General features: G+C 41.1%; 1 protein-coding gene and 1 long non-coding RNA gene across 4 annotated transcripts in view; one reads left to right on the plus strand and one right to left on the minus strand.

Annotated features, from left to right (window-relative positions):
• Nucleotides 1-26,259, plus strand: part of LOC140639169 (guanine nucleotide-binding protein G(q) subunit alpha) — a 307,081-nt gene that overhangs the window by 271,792 nt on the left and 9,030 nt on the right. For both annotated transcript variants that reach the window (XM_072837677.1, XM_072837673.1), the window contains exon 6: nucleotides 17,044-17,197. In XM_072837677.1, coding sequence (XP_072693778.1) covers nucleotides 17,044-17,197 — 154 coding nt within the window. The remainder of the gene's footprint in view (nucleotides 1-17,043; nucleotides 17,198-26,259) is intronic.
• Nucleotides 9,461-25,926, minus strand: LOC140639225 (uncharacterized). Of its 2 annotated transcripts, none has more exons than XR_012036021.1 (3): nucleotides 25,794-25,926; nucleotides 17,429-17,532; nucleotides 9,461-13,112 (listed from the first exon to the last, which is right to left on the minus strand). It is a non-coding gene; the product is annotated as an uncharacterized lncRNA (long non-coding RNA). The 2 variants fall into 2 exon arrangements; XR_012036027.1 differs by lacking the exon at nucleotides 25,794-25,926 and adding an exon at nucleotides 25,479-25,676.

The raw sequence follows: 26,259 nt of genomic DNA on the forward strand, positions 1-26,259 counted from the left end.
GCGGAGCCTGCTCTTCCCTCTTTCTCTCTGCCCCTCTCCCTGCTCACATTCTCTTCCTTGGTCTCTCTCTCTCTCAAATATATAATAAAAAAAATAATAAAAGTTCAGATCATGGGAAAGCTTCCTTTACCTTTCCAGAGCATTTTGAAAGTTTTTTGTATCTTTCTCAGAATATGTGGGATTTAGTGGTCCATATATCTCTGAGACTAAGTGTGCAAATCTGTCTACATCTTTAAATCTGTAAAGGGTCAGTGGCTGAGCCTGTACATACAGGTAGATGCTATCAGATTACACAGTAGAGTCATATGAGAAGTGAATTCCTGAAAATGTACTTGTAAATCTCCAGCCAAAAAGAAAAAAGGATGAAGAGAGAAAGAAAGAGAAAATAAGTTATGCAAAGGCTCTGGGATGCCTTTGAGCCACCTGGTGACAGCAAGCAGTGAAGTCACCTGAGAAAGAGAAATGTAGTTGTCCTCATGCCTTACCTAGTGTGAGCAGCTTGGAGTGCAGAGTTTGAGCCCAGTATTCAATGAGACCAATTGTTTATTCAACAGGGCCCCCTCCTGCAAACAAACCCAATCCAACTTCATCTGGTGCTCGCTAAAGGAACCATGACCTTTCCTACCAGTAAGGAAGTAGCAGTCTGAATTAGACATATAGTGGGACAAGATGGTGACCACCAGTGGATACCTTCACAATATACTTTTCAGGGTCACTTAGACTCTGCGCGATTTCCACCTTTCACCCCATCCTAATTGTTACGAAATTGCATTTGTAAAGTCAGCGGAAATACATATTTTTAAGCCCTGTGCTTCTGTTATTGCAGTCATCAAGAACACATGGTCACAGTCACCCCAAAATTCCTTCTACTTTCAGTTTCTGAACTGAGTAGTACAGAGTTAGACCAGGAGCAGCAGTTCCCTGATCCTGTATTGGGTTTTCAAGACGAAAGTGGCGGCAGTGGTGGAGAGAACAAATGGATTGGCTGATTCCAGATGCTCTTCTTAGAGCTGAATGAAACTTACAGCTTAACCTTACAAAATTGGAAAAAGGTACTAAGTATTTAACAAGGATGGACAACTACTAATCAGTCAGAAAAGATCATCAGCAAAGCAGACATCCGCCATAAACTTGCAGCGCACATCCCTCCTTAATGGTTGAACTTTTACTGTCTTACTCTGTGCCTGGTACTTTTGAGATCTGTGGTGTCCTTTTTTCAACAATAGAAGCAGTTCTGATGTCTTCTCTAGTTTCCAGCACCCTGGTACTTGCTGAGTTTATAAATTTTATAACACATTGATATTGTCTGGATACCTGAAGGAGGTACTTCCCATCAAAGATTTGAAATCAGATGCACGCGTTCAAGGCTGTGTGCCAACCCTGAGGCCTCTCAGGCTGAGTCTCCATGGTAACAGTGATAGAGTCTAGGTCTGTGTGTCTGTGACCACAGCCATGGATTTTCCCACGTGAATGACTGGTATTTGCTCATGTGCTTCTCTTTACAGGTCTTCTTTCCTCGGGTCTCTCAAAGGTTTCTGCTTTCTTCATAATACCTGATTTATCCTTTCACCCCATCTCAAACACCTCCTTTCTTTCACTATATAGAATAACCCGGTTTTGTGGGATTTTAATGTTCAGCTAGTGGTATCTAAAGGTATTTATGTTGGACATATCTCTGATCTCACTTGGTTATTAACTTCAGAAGAGTTATTCTACTTCCTTTATGACACCCCGAGAGTGATTTCCTGTATATAGTAGAACACTGATATTTTTATTTTTATTTTTGTTGTCTGCCTGCCTAATTTAGTACTGAGGTCATATTGCAAATGTCTCATAAAAACATTTTATTAAAAAAGTTTTAAAATCATTCAGCAAATTTTTATAGAATAAAGAGGAAAGAGAAGAAAACCCTACTTTAGAGTAAAATATTGAAGCTCTTTCCATCCTGACACTTCACAACCAGTCCTCAGGTTTTCACTGGTGTTGTTAACTGTTGTTGTTGTTGTTGTTGTTGTTGAAAAGATAGTACTTAGTCCCTTTATAAACTTTACAATACCCTAAACACCTTCCCCATTACTGGTGTGCGCCCATTATACAAATGCTGAGTTTTTAAAAAGCAGGGTGTGGAGGAAGCCTATTGTTTTTCAAAGCTTGTTAATACAAAACATAATTGAGCACTTTATAGTTTTCCAAGGCGGGATCTTTTGAGTCACCCCACATGTATTAGGGTGAATATCTTATACCCACCAGTAATCCATTCAGGATGGGAATGCTGATTTTTTAAGCAGAAGTAAGCATTGCTTTTAAAACGTGCCAGGTTCTTGTTCTAATGTACACTGCAAATAGAACAGGATCAAATAAACATCCAAGACTGCAGATTATGCAAACAACAGAATTTTACCCCCAAATCCTATAATCATACTTTTTAGTTGATATGTAAACCAAAGCCAGGTGGTTTGGGTGTTTCATGTTCATTGTCCCCACCCTACCTGCCCTTTGTCAGTCATCTAGAGGAATAAGTAGTAAAAATAAGAACAGAGTAATCTACACACAGGTTATTATTAGCCTCTTGTTAACTAAGAATATTTGTAGAATTATTCTGTAAGTGACTTAAAGTAGCATGAAAAATAGATCATCTTCAAATGAGGGCTATTTTACAAGAATTTTATGGGTTTTAAAGTACCCAGCTGTATGGTATTTAAACATATGGGAAGACATTTTTACATGTGTGTAACATCTGGGTAAATAGATCAACTAAAATCTAAGTAGCCCTCACGCTAAAAATTAAGCAAGTGAATTTAGACACTGATTCTTTTTATGTTTCATTCTCTGTCCCATGGAAAGGAAGAAAACGATGCTTTTTCCTTAAGAAAATAAGGAAAATAAATTTAGAAACTCAATATCTAAGAATTAGGGAAACAAGTTAGGGGGAAATTTAAGTCTCAAAGATGTGACAGATTTACAGGAAGAAACCTTATTTTTGCTTTTATTTCCACGTTTATGTGCTTCACATCACACATTATCAATTCTCTGAACATAAGTTGTAAGTAAATATACTCCAACTCATATATGTGTGTGTGTATAAATTGAAATGTTGCTAATAATTCAAACAGCTGTGATAGTTATTTAAGTACATAGTATTATATTAACTTGCTTTTTATCAGTCTTCTCACCTAGGAAATAGGAGTCACAACAATACCTACTGTTCAGATTTGGCATGAGAATTAAATGCTGTTCTACACCAAGGGTCAGCAGACTATAGCCCACAAGCCAAATCCAGCCCACTATCTGTACTGCACAGCTTGGAAGCAAAGATTGGTTTTTACATTTTTCGGTGGCTGGGAAATAAAATCAAGATAAGAATAATACTTCTTGACACATGAAAACTTTACAAAATTCACATTGCTGTGTCCAAAACAAAGTTTTGTTGGAACCCAGCCACACTCATGCATTTATGTATTGTCTATAAATGCTTTCCGTGCTATGTTAGCAGAGCTGAACAATTACATCTGAGACCATGTAGCCTGCAAAGCCTTAAAATATTTACTATCCAGCCCTTTACAGAGAAGCTTGCCAACACTTTATACACTAACGTGCTTTGAACAGTGTCTGGTATATATTTATACTAAACAAATGTTCGTTTTTATCATGAGCATTATTAAGCTTTATATAAAATAAATAAGACTACTCACATAGCCAAAATGTCAGAGTCTGAAAACTTTCCTCACATATATCCCTGAAAATCAGACCAAAAAAGAAATCTATTAATTATACAACAAATCATTTATTGTTTAAAAATGTAAAAATGACCTTAGAAATATAATGCACAAGACTGGTTTCACAAGGGACTTATTTTCAGAATATTTTATATATTCCTTCTGAGACAATTTCCATGCTAACAGGTCACACATCCTCTCTCCTTAATTTAGTTAGCATTTGACCAGTTATCTGCTCACTGCTGCCCTTCAGTTCCATACTGACTCAGATTCCCTGTCTGAATTCTCCATTATTATCCACTATCTGATCCTTCTCATTGGAAATTCTAGCCATACACTTGCAGTCTCTGAGGGGTAGAAGGAGAGGTCTGAAGGGTAGAAGCCAAGAATTTTGACACAGACTTCAGAGTGTATGTGATCACAAACAGGCCAGGTCACATGGTACCGTATTGTAAAGGTCTCAAAAATGCAGTCCATACAAGTCTTTTGAGCTTATCTCTTTGGACACACAGTAAACCAAGTTCTTATCCTCACACCGATGTCACCCTTTTGCATTTGCCAAAGAATTGAGGCAACCAGTTTCTGGGCCAAACTGACCCATCTCTAAAAACATTTTGAGGCATCGAAAGGAAATATTTTACCAAATTGGTTTGGATTATTTTATTTCATCCCCATTTTCCCTAGACTTAGACTTTCCAGCGTGACTGACACACCAGGACTTTTGCCCAGATTAGTCTGATGTATGGATGTGTATGTAACTGATTTGTGTAGATGGATCAGATCTTCCTTAGACCTTTTTGGCTATTCAGGATTGCCAAGCTCAGTTGTATCATCTGAGCCTGTTTCCTTTTCAATCCCTTATCCCTACAACATCCCCATAGCCTATTTCTATTTCTCTTTATCCACAGTCTCCAGTTATGTGGTCAAGTCACTATTGAAATCAACCATAGAATCAGAAAGCTGACATTCAGGCACACATTACTCTTTGCAATAGCTCCAGTACAGTTGGCAAAATACTTGTTTGGGTTGAACTATGACTTAAGTTAACCAAGCTGGCTAGCACAGAAAACCAAGTTGGCTTTTAAAGAAAAAGAGAACCCAGTGGGAATTTATAACAAAGGAGAACTGTTTTTTTTTTTTTTAAGTTAGAAATATCAGAGCTATTTAATCTGATTTTTTTTAAAGATTTTATTTATTTATTTATGAGAGTCACAGAGAGAGAGAGGCAGAGACACACAGGGAGCCCGATGTGGGACTTGATCCCGGGTCTCCAGGGTCATGCCCTGGGCCAAAGGCAGCACTGAAAACCTCTTTAAGACACTCAATATTCAAAATGACAAAAACTGATCAAACCTAAAATGTTTGATAACTATAGTATATAAAGAGTTCATACAAACCCATAACCAAACATAAAGAGCAAAAAACATGACCAGTTTTCATTAGCAAAGACAGGAGCAGACAATTCACAAAAAGGGAAAATACTACATTAGTAAATCTACTGGAAAATGTTCCACCTCACAGATAACCAAAGAAATTCAAACCAAGACATTGAACTATTGTTTTCTTCGCCCTATCATTTGGTATATCCTTTTATGCCACATGTAGTTTGATATAAAAAAGATTTTGAAAGGCTTGAACTCTCTTCTTGAGAAGGAATAGTAAAATGAGCAACTATACACTATTACAGGGTCCCTAAGTTTGCTCACCTCCTCTAGAAAGCCATCTAATAGTCTGTTACCAGGGGCCTTAAATTTTATAACCTACTTTGATATGCTGTTATAAAGAAAATTTTCAGGGGCTCCAGGGTGGCGCAGTCAGTTAGGGGTCTGACTCTTGATTTCAGCTCAGGTTATGATCTCAAGGTCCTGAGGTCAAGCCCCTTATGGAGCCTGCTTGAGATTCTCTCTCTCTCTCTCTCTCCCTCTTCTCCCTCTCCCTCTCCCTCTGTCCTGCTGCACACACACTCTCCTCTCTCTAAAAAAAATAGTATTAATTTTTTTAAGTTTAAAAAAATTTCACAATGGAAATCTATGTACAGAGTTATAAATTATAATCTGATAATAGTGCAAAGTATCTTACAATAGAGATTTAGTTCAGTTCACTAAAACTATGAAGCTATTCAAATATTTATGAATTTTAAAACTGAAAAATGCTTAGGATGTAATGTTGAAAGCAAAGTACAGGATATATTTTATGTACAAAATAATCGCAGTCCTTTAAAACAGCACTGTCTAGTATAGTAACCACAGGTCCCTCATGACTAATATTTAAATAAAATTTAAAAGTTATTTCCTCAGTTTCATTAGCTACTCTTCAAGTGCTCAGTAGCCACATGCAGCTAGTGGCTTCTGAGTTGGATGGTGCAGGTCCAAAAGCAACTTTCCATTATCTCAGAAAGCACTAAATACAAAATGAACCCTGAAGCTGCATAGTTCAAAGACTAGAAAAAGCTAAAATTGTTAAAATTGAGAAAAACAACAAGAACAACAATAGTTTTATGTGGGCAGTTCAACCAGGGAATTTTTTCCTTCTTCTTGCTCTTTATAGTTTTTAAATTTTCTTCCATGACCATATTAATTTTATAATGGAAAAAATATCACTAGGCTTTATTTTAAATACCTTTTGAAAGTGTAGAAAACAAACACAAGGATAGCTTGGGGAAAGCCAACTGAGATTTTCTTTCTAAAGTTCTTTTTGTTACTACTGTTAACATTCAGGTCAGATCAGAATTTCAGAATCTTAAGGTCCTTAGGGAATGGAGCGCCATGAAACTAGTATTCGGTCTTGGAAGTTTGTACACAACATAATTCAGAATTCCCGTAATTTCCTGTTTGCTGTACTTCACAGTTCCACACAAGTGGGTCAAAATGCAGCCTTTCAGCTTTAACTGTGCCCTGAAGCCAACATTAAATGTCTCCTTGTGTCTCACCAGTGAAGCTCCCTCAAATCAGGGAGGTGGGTGGGGGTATGGGGTAACTGGGTGACGGGCATTAAGGAGGGCACGTAATGTGATGAGCACTGGATGTTATGCTATATGTTGGCAGATTGAATTTAAATTTTTATAAAAAATATTTAGTGTCTATGGAAATAATCTGTATCTTCTTTGTTGCCCATTTTAAGTTAATTTGCATCTGGTTCTGGCTGAGAATCTAGTAAAGACATATCAAGTGAACCTCAGTAAATGAGCTCTTTCTTCAAGCATATGAGCTTGCTGCAGTGTGAACATAGGCTTATTCAGCCAGGTTGTGCTCTGGATTCTTGACCCATGCTGATGGGTTTACTGGGGTTCCAGAGTTAGGGTCCAGCCATTCAGGTGTCAGCCACATTCCTGTAGATCTCTCTGGTTGTTTCCTTGACTCTTCTGATGACTGGTCTAGAGCATGGCTACCAAGCTGGTTGTTGCTGAAACATTTTATGTGATTGGGGACATAACCCAAGGAGTTAATGATAGGTTGGGATGCTGAGTAAGTCATTCTTCTGTCTAAACTCTGCAGGTCAATCTATATCTTAATTATGCAAAAATTTGTAAGTCTTCTCCAATTAGCTCCAGGAAAAACCAAGGAAATTACAGTCCTCAAATTAAACAAGTTTGAAATATGGGAGTTACTGGTCTTCGTGAGATTTAGGCTGGAAGAAATACCCAGTGAACCAGCAAGGAGAAATTACCTGATGCCTGGATATTTAGTGGAGGGCAAGGACTCACAATGAAAGTGACAGCATATGGGATTTAAGTTTGTGGTATGATAGAGCAATTTTTGAGAAGCACGGGTGGGGTGTGGGAAGTCAGCTGCTTTTGGCCCTGAGACATCATGTCAGAGAGCAAGGAGGTGGTGATCTCTCCTGAGCTGCTGGCAGAACGGCCCCAAAATGGTGACACAGGCTGATGGTTGTGGGTGGAGTACGAGAAAGATGGGAGGAAGGTCAACAAATTGAAAAGTCAATGACAGGAATACTCAAGGCATTTAATATTGAAATCCTGACTCAGCAGGTGAGGGGTATTATAAGAGAAGGAATTTATGTAAGTTAAGGGTAGACATTGGATCACTGACATGTAGCATAAAATGAGTAGGACAGTGGAGCACAGGGTGATTGTAAGTAGAAAGATCAGAGTGCTGTAAAATAATGTTTGCAAGCCACTGCTTGACCACTTGACTGAACTAAAACACTAGGAACTATTAAAGATATCATCCCATCTTCCTGTGGGCTCCCACATCAGAGGGGTTAAACACTTGTGTTTTTCTCTCCCTCATGTTGAGGCCCTCTCTTCTCTTTGGTCTGAGGATGTGAACATCTCTTCCTGATCCTTCCCTCTGATCTCTGCCCCACCTTCCTTCCTCCCCCCACTTTCTCCTACAACTCACTCTGGTTTGCATCAGTTCACTTCCCAAGGGCCTCATTTCATTGCCTAGAAAACTCAGACCTGGAGGTAAGAGGCAAATATGCTCTCTTTCTTTGCTTCTCTAAACATCCTGTACAGTAGATTACATTGACTCATAGGCAGAAATTATAATATTAAAACCTCCAGGAGCTGTCTTCAAGCTTGGAAGGTATGTCAGATTCGATCTCAAATAATCGCTTGCAAAGATTTGCAAAGACTAAGAAAATTACGGAGGACATTTGGTCTATCCAGCTGTATTTAGTTATCCCTTATTATTTCTATTCCTGTCATCTGATTTGAGTAGCAGAAGTAGAAAGGCTAGGGCACGGTCTTTGTCATTCCAGCTGCTCCATTTATATATTGTATCTATTTTCTTGGTTTGCTCTGGGGTTGAGAGTATTGAACATTTTTAAGCATTTTAAGGATATTCCCCCTTAACGTATGGACAGTTGGAAGAAACATTTTCTAAGTGAGCAATTGATGGAAACCCAAACAATTTTCCAGTTTCTTATAAATCAAATATATCAAATTAAAAAATAATAAAATAAAAATAAATCAAATATATCTGAATTTGAAAGCATGGATAGAGTAACTTTGTGCAAATCCAGGGAATAGAAAGATTTCTCTGGATTCAGAGTTTGGTCAAGGATTTGAGGAAAGCGAATTAAGGTTCCTTTAAAAAAAAAAAAAAAGATTTATTTTTTAATGAGAGACACAGAGAGGCAGGGACACACGCAGAGGGAGAAGCAGGAGCCTGATAACAGGACTCGATCCCGGGATTATGACCTGAGCCAAAGGCAGATGCTCAGCCATTGAGCCACCCAGGTGCCCTGTGAATTGAGGTTCCTATGCAGCAATTTTGCCATCTCTGACAGTGGCCATTATTGCAAGATACTGTGTGCTGAGATCACTGCTGAGTGCTTTGCACACATTGTCTCGTTCTGTGCTCCCAAGCTTTGGGAAGTATAAGGAAGCTGAGGTCCCCAGCCCATAGCGCTGGCCCTTTCCTCCCACCCTCACCCCAACCCCCACCAACAGGAGCTTGACACAGAATGTGTTTTGAATTCTCAGTGTAGTACTGACATCCGATTGGACACATAACAATGAGATCCTGCTGGGGATACAAAGTCAGACACGCCAAGCTTTTTCCTAAATCATCGAGGGTGGAAAGAAATATACAGAAGACCAACTTGGAAATGTTATTTCATAAGGCTTTGGAGTTATGTCTTTTGAGTTGTTTGGTTTATTTACCCAGTTGACATGTATCAAATGAAATACCCGAGAGAACATTTCCTAGTTCCCTGTTAAAGATGTGAATTTTTCAAAGTATTCAATGTCTTAAAAAAAAAAAAAAAAGGATTCGATGTTTGATAACAAATGACCGTTTTAATTCAAATTTTACAATATCATGGATCATTACATTAAAACAAGTTTGCTTGTTTAAAATAATGGCCTTTAATAAAGTTTATTTATAAGAATACTCTTGAGTGAGTTACATCTGAGAAGAAATCATGAAGCTTGTCAGAGCAATCAAAGAGTGGTATTTAAGGTGTAGTGCTATATGGATTCCTGAAGCATAAAAACCGTACATTGTGAGGATCTCCTTTCCACATCAATTTCAGAAACAGAAATGGTGCCAATGAAAAGGTCCCCTGCATAGTGTCCCTTGCTTGCATGCACATTTTCCATCACATGCCAGTAGATAGAAGGAAGCCTTGGGTGCTCCTTGGAATCACAGTGGAGTGTGATTATGTGGCCAGCAGATGTCTTAACCTGTAACTCTGAAGTCCTGGGTTTAAAAACTTCATAAAGCAGGGTACCTGGGTGGCTCAGTAATTGAGCGTCTGCCTTCGGCTCAGGTCGTGATCCTACAGTCTTGTTATTGAGTCCTGCATCAGGCTCTCCGGTAGGGAGCCTGCTTCTTCCTCTGCCTATGTCTCTGCCTCTTTCTCTGTGTCTTTCATGAATGAATAAATAAATAAAATCTTTTTTTTAATCGTAAAATACGATAAATATGCATTGCTCTGTAGACATGGTCATGTATCTCCTTCTGTATATCTGTACATCACTCATTTAAGTCAAATGTATGACTTTGGCCTTGAAGCTGAAAGCTCAGGGATTACAGAGTCACAGAATTGGACACATGGATTGTGAATACACAATCACAGCCACCTGACCCCTTGCTGGCATTTACTAGTATGTTTGTAGGTCACTCAGATCATCTGTATCTCTGATACCAGAAGGCTTCTCTGGGCCTTGAAAGCTTCATCCCAGGTTCTCCGGGGTTCACCGTGTCTGGGGAGACATCTGAGTATGGATGTCTATCTGGTGGACGATGGATGACTGATGGATGGGTGACTATCTGCCTTCACTGGCAACTCAATGGCATTCTGCAGGTTTATGTCTTAAGTGTATAGTTTTATATTTTAAAGGCTGACTAAAAAAAAAATAAAAATAATAAAGGCTGCCTTCTAAATCTTACAGGGAATGTAAATCAATGTGTCTTAAACCATTAGCAAGAGGGAAAAATATCCACAAGGAGAAGGAGGCAGGTGGGTGGCTTGTATCATGGGCAAGAGTTAAGGGTCTTAGTCTAAATTGTATTTTTTGGTAAAGAAAATAAGTGAATTTTGTGAGAGGAACAGGTACTTACTGGCAAAATAATGAGAAGCTGCAGAAGTTCTAGAATTGGACATTCCAATCTCTGGTTTGATGCTAACTTTCACCAAAGGGAAAAAATACCAGCTCTGCAGGGGGATGTGAGGCACCACAGCCTTCTCAGCAAACATCAGCTCTCTGTGGCAGCAGGGCCCCAAAGGCTCCAGACAGGGCATAGTATCCCTTCAGGCCCATTGGTAATATTTCATGCAGAGATTTGGGCCAGGTCATAGCCTGAGGAAAGCCAGCTTCCAGTTGGTTTCTTGGGCCATGTCCACTGGATCTGGCCTATTCCTCAATGGGAGAGAGGTTTGCCCAAGAGCCAGAAGGAAAGCAGTGGCCTCCTAGCTCCAGGCAAATGATTGCATCTCGTTAAGCCACACTTGAGCTGTCTGGTGGGGTTTTCTGTAGGCTCCTAGCGCCTGCCAGCGCTGACAATGAGCAGGACTGCACGCACACCAGGTTATATTAGGGCCACAACAGAGGCTCAAGCACATGTGTCCTTCACAGAACATGGTGTGTTTGTCCCATTCCAGCTGCCCCCCAAGATGCAAATGAGGAAGAAATGTTTCATATTAACGTGGAGAATTTTCTTAATGCCCACATTACAGGGATCAGAAGCCCTGATGAACTAGTCCATAAAGAGTTCCCACAAATCTCCTCTCACACAGTTATGGATTCAGGTCCTCCTTGGCTTTGCTTTTGTTCACCTTTCCTCCATCTCGCCTTCATCGAGATTCGACTTAAAACTACCTTTGCTTTTTGGGCAAGATTTTATTTGTTTGTTCATAAAAGACAGACGCAGGCAGAAGGAGAAGCAAGCTCCCTGTGGGAATCCCGATGCAGGACTCAATCCCAGGACCCCAGGATCATGCCCATAGCTGAAGGCAGACACTCAACCACTGAGCCACCCAGGCATCCCAAAACTACCTTTGCTTTTAAGCCTTCTCCCACCAAACCTTTCCTTCTCATGTGACCCCGGCATCTTCTGTCGACCACTTTCACAGGGCCATCACATGGACACTCCTGTCCTCGTCCATCCTCTAGGATGCTGTCCAGCACACCTTCATTCCCAGCTTCCAGCAAACTCTGTGTGTATCCAGGAGATTGGCAAATGAGGAACAGTAGGACAGTGTGTGGGGGGCAGGGAGCAGGGGGCAGACAGGGTCAATCCAAGAGAGGCTCAGAGAAGGATTTCTTGGGAAGGCCTGTTGATCTAGGCCTCGAAGGATTAGGAGCGGGGACTGCTCCTACTGGCCACGGGTCAGGAATTTACAGCCACCCTGTGTGACAGCCGTGACATGGAGCCTGTTTTTGTGGCAAAAAGGACATTTGTGCAGGAGTTCAGGCTGAAGATGTGCAACGGGGTCAGGCCGTGCTAAGTGGTGAATGCCTTTCAGGGCCCTTCCCTGGAGGCAGCGTTAGTCACGTGTTGGCAGGGGGTTGGTTGCATGAAACAGCAGTGTTGGCTGGAGATGGCAGATCTCAAGAATCAGTTTGCAGTGTTGGAAGATTAGATGGCTTGAACAGGGATTTTTTTTTTTGGTGATCTTGCAGGGAGGACACTCAGTGGTCATGGCGCTCTGCCTCAGATTACTAAGTGAGGAGCAGGGAGCCTGTCCTTCTCCCAGGGCCCGGGGTCGGGGTGAATGCTTTTCAGTTGAGGGCTTTACCCCTTGATCGGTGCCAGCCTGGGGGTAGGAATAACTCACCTGATCAGCATTGTCTTAGTCCTTTCCAGCGGCTGTAACCAATCAGCACAGGCGGATGGCTTTTATAAACAGAAAACTTTGCTCACAGTTCTGGAGGCTGGGAAGTCTGAGATCAAGGCATGAGCAGTTTCAATGTCTGGTGAAGGGCTCCTTGCGGGTTAAGAGAGGACAGTATTCTCTCTGTGTCCTCACATGGCAGGAGATATTAAGGGAGCTCTCTGGCATCTAATGGGGGAACTAATCCTCATCACCTCCAGTTGGCCCTACCTCTCAACGTCATCACATTGGGGGATAGGATTTTACTTTTCTAAGGGCACTGATCCCATTCTCCAGGGTCCTATTCTCATGACCTAATCAACTCCCCAAAGCCCCACTTCCTAAAACTGTCACATCAAGGGGTAGGGCTTCAAACATAAGAATTTTGAAGAAGCACAATCAGTGTCTATCAAGTGTGATCTGGCCAAGACACTTCTCTGGCCACATTTACTTCAGGCAGGGTGACTACATGGAGACCCACTGGCCAATGAGCTCACTCTGAGCCTCAGTCCTCTTTCCATCCCTGGGGGGCAGCAGAGACCAGGCGGGCCCAGGCAGCCCCTTCTCTCTTTGCTTCCTCCGTTCCAGCTTTGTCACCTCCATCAGGTCACCCTGCATTGAGAAAGACACTTGCTTTCAGTTTGGGAGAAGTTGTAGGTGGGGGTGACAAGAGTCTTTTTCGGACCAGAGTCTTTTTAGGCTAGGCCCACCCTGTTCACAAGGAGCCATGTCTGAAGTAGTAAAACCTTTACTAGGATCATTTTTTTACTCAGCTGGTTAAAACCCCCAAGAGAAGGTGGGTGTAATGAGCACCACCCCTCAGGACTGCCTTTAAACCTTTCCTGAGAGGGGAACAAAGCCTCATTGTTTCTCCTCTTCAGTTGTCCCTGTGTCTCCTACATTGCTGTTCTGTTTTCCTCCTTGAAATCCCATGCCCTGGCAAGTTCCTAAAAAGCAAGCGCCACCACATCTCCTAGGACATGCTGTTCCTTCATAGATAGCAATTTTCCCGAGCAAAGTGGATTATCCCTCATGCTCTACAGGTTCTACCACCCTGTGAAGCATCGTGAAAATCTCATTTAGTTCATTTAGACTTAGTCCAGGGGCTTTGATGTGTAGCATACAAGTTTATAAATATTCTTACATGGCCCGGGGTGGGTGTGGGGGGAGGGGGGCTGATAAGAAATTCTCTCTGTGGAGTAAATAACCCAAAGCGCTAGATGCCTGGCCGGCTCAGTGGTTGAGTGTCTGCCTTTGACTCAGGTCATGATCCCAGGGTCCTAGGATCGAGTCCCACATCGGACTCCCTGCATGGAGCCTGCTTCTCCCTCTGCCAATGTCTCTGCCTCTCTCTCTGTGTAGCTCACGAATAAATAAATAAAATTAAAAAAAAAAAAAAAACCTCAAAGCATAAAGTCAGGATGTTAATTGGGAAAAATAAAAAGAATGAAGGTGGCATGGTTAGATTTTCATCACAGGATCTGCACTTCTCATTGCAAAAAAGGGAATTTTTCGTTGTCCTGCCTGGATGAGCTTTCTGCATCTTCCAACTCCAGGTGGGCTCCCACCACCTGGGAGCTTATGCGGAATGCAACATCGCAGGCCCCATCTGACTCTGGATCAGGATCCGTGTTTTAACGAGGTACCCTGCTTGCTCATAGCACACATCAAGTTGGAGGACCCCTTCTGCAGCCCTGTGCTTCCCAAAGCGGAGCCTGCACAGGAATCACCCAGAGGGCTGAGTGCAGATACAGATTCCCAGGGCCCCTGCCTAGATTGCATTTGTAGACCTAGTCGAAAGTACAGTGATAACTGATGATGCCGCCAGTCAGCTGGTTGCTTTCTAGTTTTTCCCTCAATCAGAAGCTCTAGTCCCAGTCCATACACACGTTATGGTAAATGGTTGAGAGCAAAGAGCAGCTCCCACCTGCACGTGCAGGCAAAGCTTCAGTGGGACCAGCGCGGGCAGCGGCCCTGCTTCCAGAGTGGCTCTGAGTACAGTCACAGTGGGCACAGAGGGACAACCAGCTGGGTGAGTCATCCCCAGAACTTGGTGCTGAACTCAGTCCACTCTTCCGGGCCACTGTCCTTCAGGCTGGTTTGAGGTCATTTCCCAGCAGACTCCACATGGAGCTTGGGGGTTCTTCCCAGTCCAGTCTTGAAACTCTTTTGAGTTTCAAGCCTCCTTTTTTTTTTTTTTTTTAATTTTACTTATTTATTCATGAGAGACAGAGAGAGAGAGAAAGAGGCAGAGACACAGGCAGAGGGAGAGGCAGGTTCCCTGTGAGGAGCCTGATGCCGGACTCAATCCCAGGGCCCCAGGATCACAACCTGAGCCAAGGGCATTCGCTCAACCTGAACCATCCACGCATCCCTTAGGAGCCTCCTTTATATGAATTTAGCGCCATTCTTTCTTTTCCTGACTCCTCCCAGGGTCCAGACTCTTACCTTTGAATAAAGCCAGTAAAAGCCCGAAGAGAACCCTGTCCCCAAGGATCCCATCACATCTCTTCTGGAGAGTGCTAACTCTAATAACTTTCTAATGGAGACTCACTTGGTTGATGCCAGTGTGTATATACCCACCTTTTAAACAGGGCTTCTTTGAAGACCACAGTATGCCTTTCTAGAATTTCTTTATGTAAAGGGGGAAAAAAGTTAACTCTCCCATCAGAGATGTCACTATTGAGTTTAACCTTCTTTAGATTCTTTTAGAATTCTTTCAGTTCTTATTTGGGCCTTTGCTGATCTTCAGCCCTGAAATTTTCAACCTGTAAAACCATAGGCTCCAAGACATGATTTCTTAATGACTGTTGTTTCTGGGGATTAAAATTTTACCACTGGTGATGATAACCAGTAAAAGGCACATAGATAGATATTTTAAAAGCCATGCATATCATTTGTATAAAAGAGAAATGTACACAGTGAAATAAACATTGTCCCTTGAACCATGAACTACCCCTTACTCTGTATCTGTCCCACTGTGCATTCGTATTATTTTTTTATTGGAGTTCAATTTGCCAACATATAGCATAACACCCAGTGTTCATCCCATCAAGTGCCCCCCTCAGTGCCCGTTCCCCCATCACCCCCACCCCCTGCCCACCTCCCTTTCCACCACCCCTTGTTCGTTTCCCACAGTTAGGAGTCTCTCATGTTCTGTCTCTCTTTCTGATATTTCCCACTCATTTTTTCTCCTTTCCCCTTTATTCCCTTTCACTATTTTTTATATTCCATGTGCTTTCATATTTAAATGTCTGAGCAGTGCTAGGGAGGAAGTTTAAAAGTTGAAGAGATTGGCATATTGACGATCATCTGCTTTACAGAACTTGGTAAAGATCTCTTTTTGAAAAGTGGGTCTTTTCAACCTGATTTGAATTGGCACACTTTATAGAAGGAAAGAACAAGACAAAATTAGGATCAGAAAATTTTCCTTGGTGAGCTGAGTTTCCTGGAGATTTCCTGGAACTGCAGTCAAAAGGTTGTCCGGAGGAGTATGCTGGGCCTTTGTAACACTGCACTATGAAACTTAGGGAACCTTCTACATGAGGAAGGCAGACTCTGAGCGGAAAACATGAACAGCTTGAACACCTAGTCTTCATGGCCATCCCTGAAATGTCATTTATTCATTCATCTCCTTTGAGAAGTTTGGGGGGCGGGGGGGTGTATCCAGGTATATCCATTGCAAGTATTTTATACAACAAACAGAAAAACACAGTTCAAACTAGCTTCAAAACTAAAGAATACATATTGGCCAATGTTGCTGAAAATCCAGAGGCAGAACCAAGTTCAGGTAGTTAAAAGCAAATGAGCAGGACCTGGTTTATTTTCTACTTCAAGATGGTTGTCTGAAGTTCCTGAGCCTACGTGAGTCCTCATCCACATTCTGCATGAAATCAAGGTTCTGTCTTCCAGAGTTCCCAGCAAAAGTCCTGGAGTTAATGGGGCCAGTTGGGCTGCTTGGCTAAACTGATGACCATAAACCAGAGAGTAGTTGTTCTAAGTGATGTGTGCCTGGATTCAGAGCCCTGCCCTGATCCAGGCTGGATGCCATGGGAGTAGGATGCTCCGGCTTCAACCACCAGGCCCCCAGGAGCGCTGGAGGTGGGCTGAGTCCCAGGCAGGTGTTTTCACTGCTGGAAACTTAGTCATCACACATAGCACTAAACTGTGGAGGCCAGAAAGAATCATCGGTATAGCCAGGAAGAAGTGTCCCCATGCACCAAGGCTTTTATGTCCCCAGGAAAAGGAGGACTCTCCCTAATCTGCCTTTGTCTGTGACCTGGGTGTGGGAATGACCTAGTGGTGAGTGTGTCTGTGGGAAGAAGAGCTGGTCACCTGCTTGTCAGACTGAGAGTTAACTTAATAAAAGAGCTGATGGGTGTCATGAACCCTTTGCATGTAAATCCTGATAAAAGCTACTACCATCCAGCCCGAGGTTACAAAATTTTGAATGCATACAGGAGATGGGTTGTACTTCCAACACAAACAAGTCACAGATTGAGTAATCCTGTAATTCATGCCTTGTTTTTCTGATTTTTTTCAGAACCGAATGGAGGAAAGCAAAGCACTCTTTAGAACAATTATCACATATCCCTGGTTCCAGAACTCTTCGGTTATTCTATTCTTAAACAAGAAAGATCTTCTAGAGGAGAAAATTATGTATTCCCACCTAGTTGACTACTTCCCAGAATATGATGGTAAGTCAGCACTCTTCAGCCAGCCCAGTAGCAGGGGATCTGCTTGGCTGCCTAGCCAGCCACACAAGAGCTCACACATTGCACGCAGCACATTGTTGCTGCCTCTGCCTGGAAAGGCTGCCTGTGTGATTGATGAAGTACAAATGATTGTTTGCCCTGCTCTTTAACAACCTGAAAGGTTTCAATTCCCCCAACAATGCTGAAAAGTGATAGCGAAAGAAAACAACTTACGTGTTTTGAATTAAGTGCGTGAGAGGAGGAACAGTCCCCTAGTTTTGAACAATTGTGTATCGACCATCATAATGCCTTCTTTTGTTAACTGTCTGCTCTTGCCTCTGTGGAAAAAGAACAGAGCTTTGTGTCCAGAGCCCAGGCTCTGAAATCACTCTACCCAGGTTCACCTTCACAGTTTTGATACTTTGTAGAACCATGATCAAGTCATTCAATTTCTCAAGACTTTAGGACCAAGCTCATGCGATTGTTTTGTAGACTCCAAGATACATGTATGATATTTTAGCATGATACCTGACACATGGTGAGTGGTAGGAAATATTTTGGGGAGGGCGCTGCATGACCTGATCCTGTCATCCTTCAGGATGGCACCAACCTCTACACTCTTCCTGTAGTACTTAGAATCCATAACACCTGCATCAGTACTCCTTTGTTTTTGCATTACTTACTACTTATAAACACATCTTGCCTACTCAACTAGACTCTGAAATCCTCAACGACTGGGCATGACACCCAACCATTCTGAGAAATACTTGTTGACAGGTAACAAAATGCATCCACACCAAGGCACTCTGAAACAAGCCAGTCACAGCCACTTCTCCGAAAGAGCTTCTCTGGCAAGAGACCCACACACCTGCCCATACATACTGGAGTCTAGATTAGGAGTGGCAAACTATGGCTTGCTACCGCTTTTTATAAAGTTTTATTGAAACAGTCACACCCATTCATTTATCCACAGACTGTTTCTATGCTTTAACAGCACAGTTGAGTGGTTGTGACCAACCGAATGGCCCACAAAACCTAAAATACTTATGCTCTTTGCCCCTTTTTTCTTTCAATTGAAATATAGTTGATCCATAAGGTTATATTAGTTTCAGGTGTATAACATAGTGATATGACAAGTCCGTGTGTTAGGCTGTGCTCACCGCAGGGGGAGCTTCCATCTGTCACCATACAGCATTGGTGACTATATTCCCTATGCTGTGCCTGGGCTTGATTCATTCCACAACTGGAAGCTTCTGTCTCCCACTCCCTTTCACTCATTTCACCCATCTATCTACGCAACCCAACTGGCAGCCATCAGTTTTTGGTATTTATGGGTCTGTTTATTTATTTATTTGTTCTTTAGATTCTGTGTGAGTGAAATCATATGGTGGTTATCCTTTTTTTTTTTTTTATGGTGGTTATCTTTCTCTGAATTATTTCACTTAGCATTATACTCTCATGTTGTCTCAGTGGCATGACCTCTCCTTATGCCTATGTAATATTCCATCGTGTGTGTATGTATTGTGTGTGTACATACACATCTATACACATATACCACAGCTTCTTTATCCATTCATCTGTTGACAGACACTTGGGTTGCTTCTGTATCTTGGCTATTGTAAATAATGCTGTAGTAAACATAGGGGTGCATATATCTTTTCACATTTATATATGTATTATATATAATAAATACTTTTGTATATATGTATAATATATATACACGTATATTTATTTACTTTTTTGTTTATTTACTGCTGGGTAGTGGAATTACTGAATCATATGCTAATCCTGTTTTTAGTTTTTTGACGAATTTCCATATTGTTTCCACAGTGGCTACACCAGTATTTAGACCCACCGATGGCACAGGAGGGTTCCTTTTTTTCCACATCCTTATCAACACCAGTTGTTTCTTATATTTTTTATTTTACCCATTCTGACAGGTGTCAGGTGATACCTCAGTGTGGTTTTAATTTGCATTTCCCTGATGATTAGTGATGTTGAGCATCTTTTTTATGTACCTGTTGGCCACCTGTATGTCTTCTTTGGAAAAATGTCTATTCAGGTCTTCTGTCTATTTTTAATCAGATTATCTGTGTTTTTAGTATTGAGTTGTTGAAGTTCTTTATATATTTTGGGTATTAAACCCTTATCAAATATGTTTTGCTTTATTTTATTGAAGATTACCTTCACTGTTCCCAAGCTTTTTATTTGAGTATAGCTTTAATAAGGTTATTTTTGCTTTGGTTTCCCTTCAAAGGAGACCTAACTAGAAATATGTTGGTAAAGCCAATATCAAAGAGATTACTGCCTGTTTTTTTTTTTCTTTTCTAGGAGTTTTATGGTTTTTAAATCTCAAATTTAGGTATTTAATCCATTTTGAGTTTATTTTTGTATGTGGTGCGAGAAAGCGGTCCAGTTTCACTGTTTTTCAGGTAGCTCTCCAGTTTTCTCAGCATCATGTATTGAAGAGATTGTCTTCTCCCCATTGGGTATTCTTGCTTCCTTTGTCACAGATTAATTGACCATGCAAGTGTAGATTTATCTCTGGGCTCTCTATTCTGTCTTGTTGACCTATGTGTCTGTTTTTGTGCCAATTTAATAGTTTTTTTATTACTACAGGTTTTTTCTTTAAGATGTTTTATTTATTCATGAGAGACAGCGGCGGGGGGGTGGGGCAGAGACCTAGGCAGAGGGAGAAGCAGGCTCCAGGCAGGGAGCCTGTTATGAGACTCGATCCCAGGACCCCAAGATTATGACCTGAGCCAAAGGCAGATGCTCACCCACTGAGCCACCCAGGCATCCCTGATTACTGCAGTTTTATAGTAGATCTTGAAATCTGGCATTGTGGCATTGTGATACTTCCAGCTGTGTTCTTATTTCTCACTTTTTTTTTTTTTTTTTGGCTATTTAGGGTCTTTTGTGGTTCCATAAAAATCTTAGAAGGGGATCCCTGGGTGGCTCAGCAGTTTAGCGCCTGCCTTCGGCCCAGGGCATGCTCCTGGAGACCTGGGATCAAGTCCCACATCGGGCTCCCTGCATGGAGCCTGTGTCTCTGCCTCTCTCTCTGTGTGTCTCATGAATAAATAAAATAAAAATCTTTTAAAAAAATCTTAAAATTGGTTGTACTATTTCTATGAAAAATGCTCTTGGTATTTTGATAGAGATTTTGTGAAGTCTGTCAATTGCTTTGGGTAGTATGGACATTTTAATACTTTCCAATCCATGAGCATGGAAAATCATTCCATTTATTTGTGTCATCTTCAATTTTTTTTATCAGTATTTCATAGTTTTCAGAGTATAGATCTTCGTTAAGTTTATTCCTAGGTATTTTATTATTTTTGGTGCAATTGTAAATGTGATTGTTTTCTTCATTTCTCTTTCTGCTACTTCATTATTAACTATATAGAAATGGAACCAATTTATGTGTACTAATTTTGTATCCTACAACTTTACTTATTCTAGTAATTTTTCACTGGAGTCTTTAGGGTTTTCTTTGTATAGAAATATATTGTACAAATACTGACAGTTTAACTTCTTTCTTATCAATTTGCATGCCCTTTATTCCTTCTTCTTGTCTGATTGCTGTCACTAGTACTTACAGTACTATATTGATTAAAAGTAGTGAGAATGAACATCCTGATCTTAGGGGAAAAGTTTTTCCCCATTGAGAATGTTAGCTGTGGGTTTTTCATATGTTGCCTTTATTTTGTTCAGTTATAAGTCTAAGCCTACTTTGTTGAGGGTTTTCATCATGAACAGATGTTGAATTTTGTCAAATGCTTTTGCTGCCTCATTTGAGATAGTCATATGGTTTTTATCTTTCATTTTGTTAATGGGATGTATCACATTGCTTGATTTGTGAGTATTGAACCACCTCTGGATCCCTGGACTGGACCCCTTGTGACCGTGGTGAATGATCCTTTTAATGTATTGTTGAATATGGTTTGCTACTGTTTTTTGATTTTTGCATCTAAGTTCATCAGAGATGCTGGCCTGTAGAGTTTTGTTTGTTTGCTTGTTTTTGTAGTGACTTTTGTCCAGTTTGGTAAGAAGGTAAAACTGACCTTGTAGAATGCATCTGGAAGTTTCCCTTCCTGTCCTGTTTTTATAATAGTTTGATATAATGATTCAGAATAGATATTTTTTTAAAGTTGGGTAGAATTCACCTGTGAAGCCAATTGACACTAGACTTCCAGTTTGTTTGAAGTTGATTACCAGTTCCATTTTTACTGGTAATTGATCTGTTCAGATTTTGTTTCTTCTGGTTCAGTTTTAGAAGATTGTATGTTTCTAGGAATTGATTACTAGTAATTGATCTGTTCAGATTTTGTTTCTTCTGATTCAGTTTTAGAAGATTGTATGTTTCTAGGAATTTATCTGTTTCTGGGATCCCTTGGGTGGCGCAGCGGTTTGGCGCCTGCCTTTGGCCCAGGGTGCGATCCTGGAGACCTGGGATCGAATCCCACATCGGGCTCCCGGTGCATGGAGCCTGCTTCTCCCTCTGCCTGTGTCTCTGCCTCTCTCTCTCTCTCTGTGACTATCATAAATAAATAAATTGAAAAAAATTTTTTAAAAAAAGGAATTTATCTGTTTCTTATAGATTGTCCAACTTGTCAGCATAGAATTTTTTATAGTAGTTTTTTATAATCCTTTGTATTTCTGTGGTTGGTTGTTACTCTCTTTCTTTCTTAATGAATTTGACTAAAGGTTTATCAATTTTGTTTATCTTTTCCAAGAACCTGGTCTTGGTTTCATTGATCTTTTCTGTTTTTTAGTCTCTTTCATTTATTTCTGATCTGATATTTATCAGGTCCTTCCTTCTACTAAATTTGGGTTTTCTTTGTTCTTTTTCTAGTTCTTTTAGGTGTAATGTTAGGTTGTGTGAGATTTTCATTTTTTGAGGTAGGTCTGTCATTATAAATTTCCCTCATAGAACTGCTTTTGCTGCATATCAAATATTTGGCCCTTTGTTTTCATTTTCATTTGTCTCCATGTATTTTTTCGTTTCCTCTTGGATTTTTTTTATTGACCTGGTGGTTGTTTACTACCAAGTTGTTTGGCCTCTGTGTGTTTGTTTTTTCTGGTGTCTTTCTTGTTACTGATTTCTAGCTTTATACCATTGTGGTTAGAAAAAAATGTGTGATATGGTCCCAGTCTTCTTAAATTTATTGAGGCTTGTTTTGTGGCCTAGCATGTGATTTCTCCTGGAGAATGTCCCATGTGCATTTGAAAACAATGTGTATTTTGTCGCTTTGGATAGAATTTCTATATGTATCTATACATAAATATATTTCTGTATATATCTGCTCTAATGTGTCAGTCAAAAACGTGGTTTCTTTGTTGATTTTTTGCCTGGATCATTTATCCATTGATGTAAGTGGGTTTCAAAGTCCCTTGGTATTACTATCACTTTCTGTTTTTATATCATTAATATTTGCTTTCTGTATTTAGGGGCTCCGGTGTTGGGTACATAATTACAATTGGTTTACCTTCTTGATGGATTGACCCCTTTACCATTATGTAATCCCTTCGTCTCTTGTTACAGTCTTTGTTTTAAAGTCTGTTTCATCTGATATAAGTATTGATGCCCAGCGTTTTGTTTTGTTTTTTTCCACTTTCTTTTGTATGGAATATTTTTTATCTGTACTTTCACTTCAGACCTAAAGGCACACACAGACTGAGTCTCTGGTAGGCAGCATTTAGAGACGTCTTACTTTTTTCTCTATTCTGCCATCCTGTGTCCTTTGATGGAACATTTAGACAATTTACATGTAAAATAATTGTTGATAGCTATGTACTTAATGCCGTTTTTTTTTTCTTACTGCCATTTTATTAAAATTTTTTTGGTTGTTTTTATTCTCTGTTTCTTTCTTTCTTTTGTTCCCTTCTTCTCCTTGTTTGCTGTCTTGTGATTGCTGACTCTCTGTAGTGCTATGCCTGGCTTTTTTAGTTTTTGTGTATCTGTATTCCAGGTCTTGGGCTTGCAGTTGCCACCAGGTTCGAGGTTCGAGGTTTGAACATAACATCCTAAGTATGTCGTGGTCTGTATCAAGTTTTGATGGCCACTAATGTTTGAACACATTCCAAAAGATCTTTTTTACTCACTCCTCCAGTTTATATATATGTTATCCCATTTTACGTCTTTTTATTCATACTTTTTTTTTTTTAATTATGGCCTTTTCCACTTGAAGAAGTCACTTTAACATTTCTTGTAAGGTCCTTTAGTAGTGATGAAGTCCTTTATCATTTGTTTGTCTGGGAAACTCAGTATCTCTCCCTCAGGTCTGAATGCTAACCTCACCAAGTAAAGTATTCTTGATTGCAGATTTTTTTCCCCTTTTAACATTTGAATCTATCAATCATGCCTCTTTCTTCTGGATGACCATATTCCTGCTGAAAAATCAGTGGATAGACTTAAGTGATTTACCTTTTATGTAAATTTTTGCTTCTCTCTTGCTGCTTTTAAAATTCTCTTTTTAACCCTTGACGTTTAATTATTGTGTCCGTGGGCCTCCTTGGGTCCATCTTGTTTGAGACTCTATGCTTTTTGAACCTAAAGTTCTGTTTTTTCTCCCTTAGATAAGGGAAGTTTTCAGCTATTATTTCTTTGAATACATTTTCTTCCTCTTTCTCTTTTTCTGGTGCCTCATAATACAGACATTTGCTTGCTGGCATCCAAGACATCCCTTAACCTATCCTCATTTTAAAAACATTTTTTGTACTGCTGAGCTTGTGTGCTTTTCCATCACCTGGTCTTCCTTTTTTTAAAATATTTTATTTATTTATTCATGAGAGAAACAGAGAGAGAGAGAGAGAGAGAGAGAGAGAGAGAGAGAGAGAGAGAGGCAAAGACACAGGCAGAGGGAGAAGCAGGCTCCATGCAGGGAGCCTGATGTGGGACTTGATCCCAGATCTCCAGGATCACACCCTGGGCTGAAGGCGGCGCTAAACCATAGAACTACCCAGGCTACCCTTATCTGGTCTTCCTTATTAATTTGCTTTTCGGTGTACATTTTTTTCATTCCAGTTATTGTATTAATTTTGATTTTTTTAAATACATTTTCTCTCTTATTGAAGAATTTCTTGCTGAGTTCCTCTACTCTTCTAAGCTGGTAGGCATCTTTATGACCATTAAACTCTATCAGGCATATTGCTTAGCTCAGTTTTAGTTTTTTTTGTGAGGTTTGTCTTGTTCTTGTTTGGGGCATATTCCACTATGTCATTTGGCTTGACTGTCTGTGTTTGTCTCTATGAAGTAGATGGAACAACTATGTCTCCTAAACTTGATGGGATAGTCTCATGTATGGTTGCCCACTGTGTAGACCATGTGTTTGTGCATGATGACTTTTTGCCAGAGCTGTGGCTGGCATGGGCTGGGGATCCCACAGCATTGCATGCTGGGGTTGCCCTGGTGGGATGGTTGGAGCTGAAGTGGGCATGGATGGGGGCAGTCCTGGGGCTCTTACAGGCAGCACCTTGACAGAATAGTTAGATCTGAAGTGAGTACAAGCTAGGGGATCCCAAGGCTTTCCATGTAGAGGGTGCCTTGGCAGGACAGTTAAATTTGAAGTAGACATAAGCCAGCATACCCCAGGCAGGATAACTCAAGAGGAAGTAAGTGCAAGCCAGGGGTCCTGGGCCTCTAAGCACAGGGAGCAGTCCCAGGGCTCTCTACTCAAGATGCCCTGGAAGAACAATTGAAGTTCAAGTAGGTGTAATCCGGAGTGTCCCAGGGGGCACTATGGCAGGGTAGCTAGAGCCAAGACAAGGTACAAATCTCAGGGCACCCTAAGGTGCTTCCCACAGGGCTCCCCAGGGTGCCCTGGCAGGGCTGCCATAGGCAAGGTGGTAGGAGCCTAGAGTGTTCCTGCATGCTTAGCACCCATGCCCTGTTGGAGTGATGGCTAAGGCTGTAGTGAGCAATAATCAGGGGTGTTCCAAGGTGCATAGAGCTAAGCCAACCTTGGTGGGAGGGCCAGGGCTGGTGTGGGCTAGGGTCCCATGGCTCCTTGAGGCAGCAGGTCAGCTAGGGCACCCACAGCCTACTCCCATCAAGGCAGAGGGATACATCAACTGTGGCACTCACCAGCCCCTCTGACCAGGAGACCGTTCCAGCAGCTCCCCACCTTTTGGCAGGTTCAAGGGCTGGTCCCTTTACATTCTATTTGCCTTTATAACCCACAGCATTTTTCCTGTACAGTCCTTCAGTACTATTCCTCTCTGCCACAACGGGTAGCATTAAGGCTTGGGGTTCCCCTCAGTACCCTGTCTTCATTTCTCTCACCATTCTTTGTGTAGTCTATCAGCCAGCCCTCACTTCTTCAAGAGAATCTGCTCTAGCAGTAAGTGTGGCCTGGAGGTGAGTTAATGGTCTTCCTGTGTCACCAACCTCATTCTGGGGTCCTTTACAGAGAAAGCATGCCAAACTCAGGTCTAGATGATTAGTAGGTCAGAGGACAGAGGACAGCTTTGAATGTCACAAAGTTCCAACTCTGCCACTTAACTGCCATGGTAAGCTTAGGCAAGTCTATTCAACCATTCAGTTTGCTAAGTAGAAAAGAATTAAATAGAATTGCATATAAGTCACTTAGCGCTATACCTGGCAGGGAGAAGAGCACAAGCCCAGGTGTAGCTATCGTAAAGACGTAGGGAACAGGTGTGTATGACAGACTCCTCTTTAAATGACATTATCAATGTAGGATGTGCAACAGGTATCAGTTCAGCAAGCTCCCTCAGAAAGGCAATTACTTAAAAAAAAAAAAAAAGCAATATTCAACTGGCTTTATGGCTTTGTGAAGTCACAAAGCTTTGTGAAGTCCTTAAGGAGGGGGTTTGACTCATCTTTTCATCCCACGGGCATTTGGGGCAGGGCCAGCTCACAGAAGGGGAACTGAATTTCCCTTCTCAAACATATCTAAGATCCTAAAGGTGGGCAGCTTGCAATAGAAATGTTCGGGGGATGTTATCAGGCATTAGAAATAGAACTCTCTGTAGTTTGTCAGCAGTGTGCGCTCCTGTCCATTCTCCAAGTACATTCTCCTTTGTGCTTTCCTGTTCCTTCAAGA

Source organism: Canis lupus, chromosome 1, assembly GCF_048164855.1.
Source record: "Canis lupus baileyi chromosome 1, mCanLup2.hap1, whole genome shotgun sequence".
Taxonomy (NCBI): domain Eukaryota; kingdom Metazoa; phylum Chordata; class Mammalia; order Carnivora; family Canidae; genus Canis; species Canis lupus.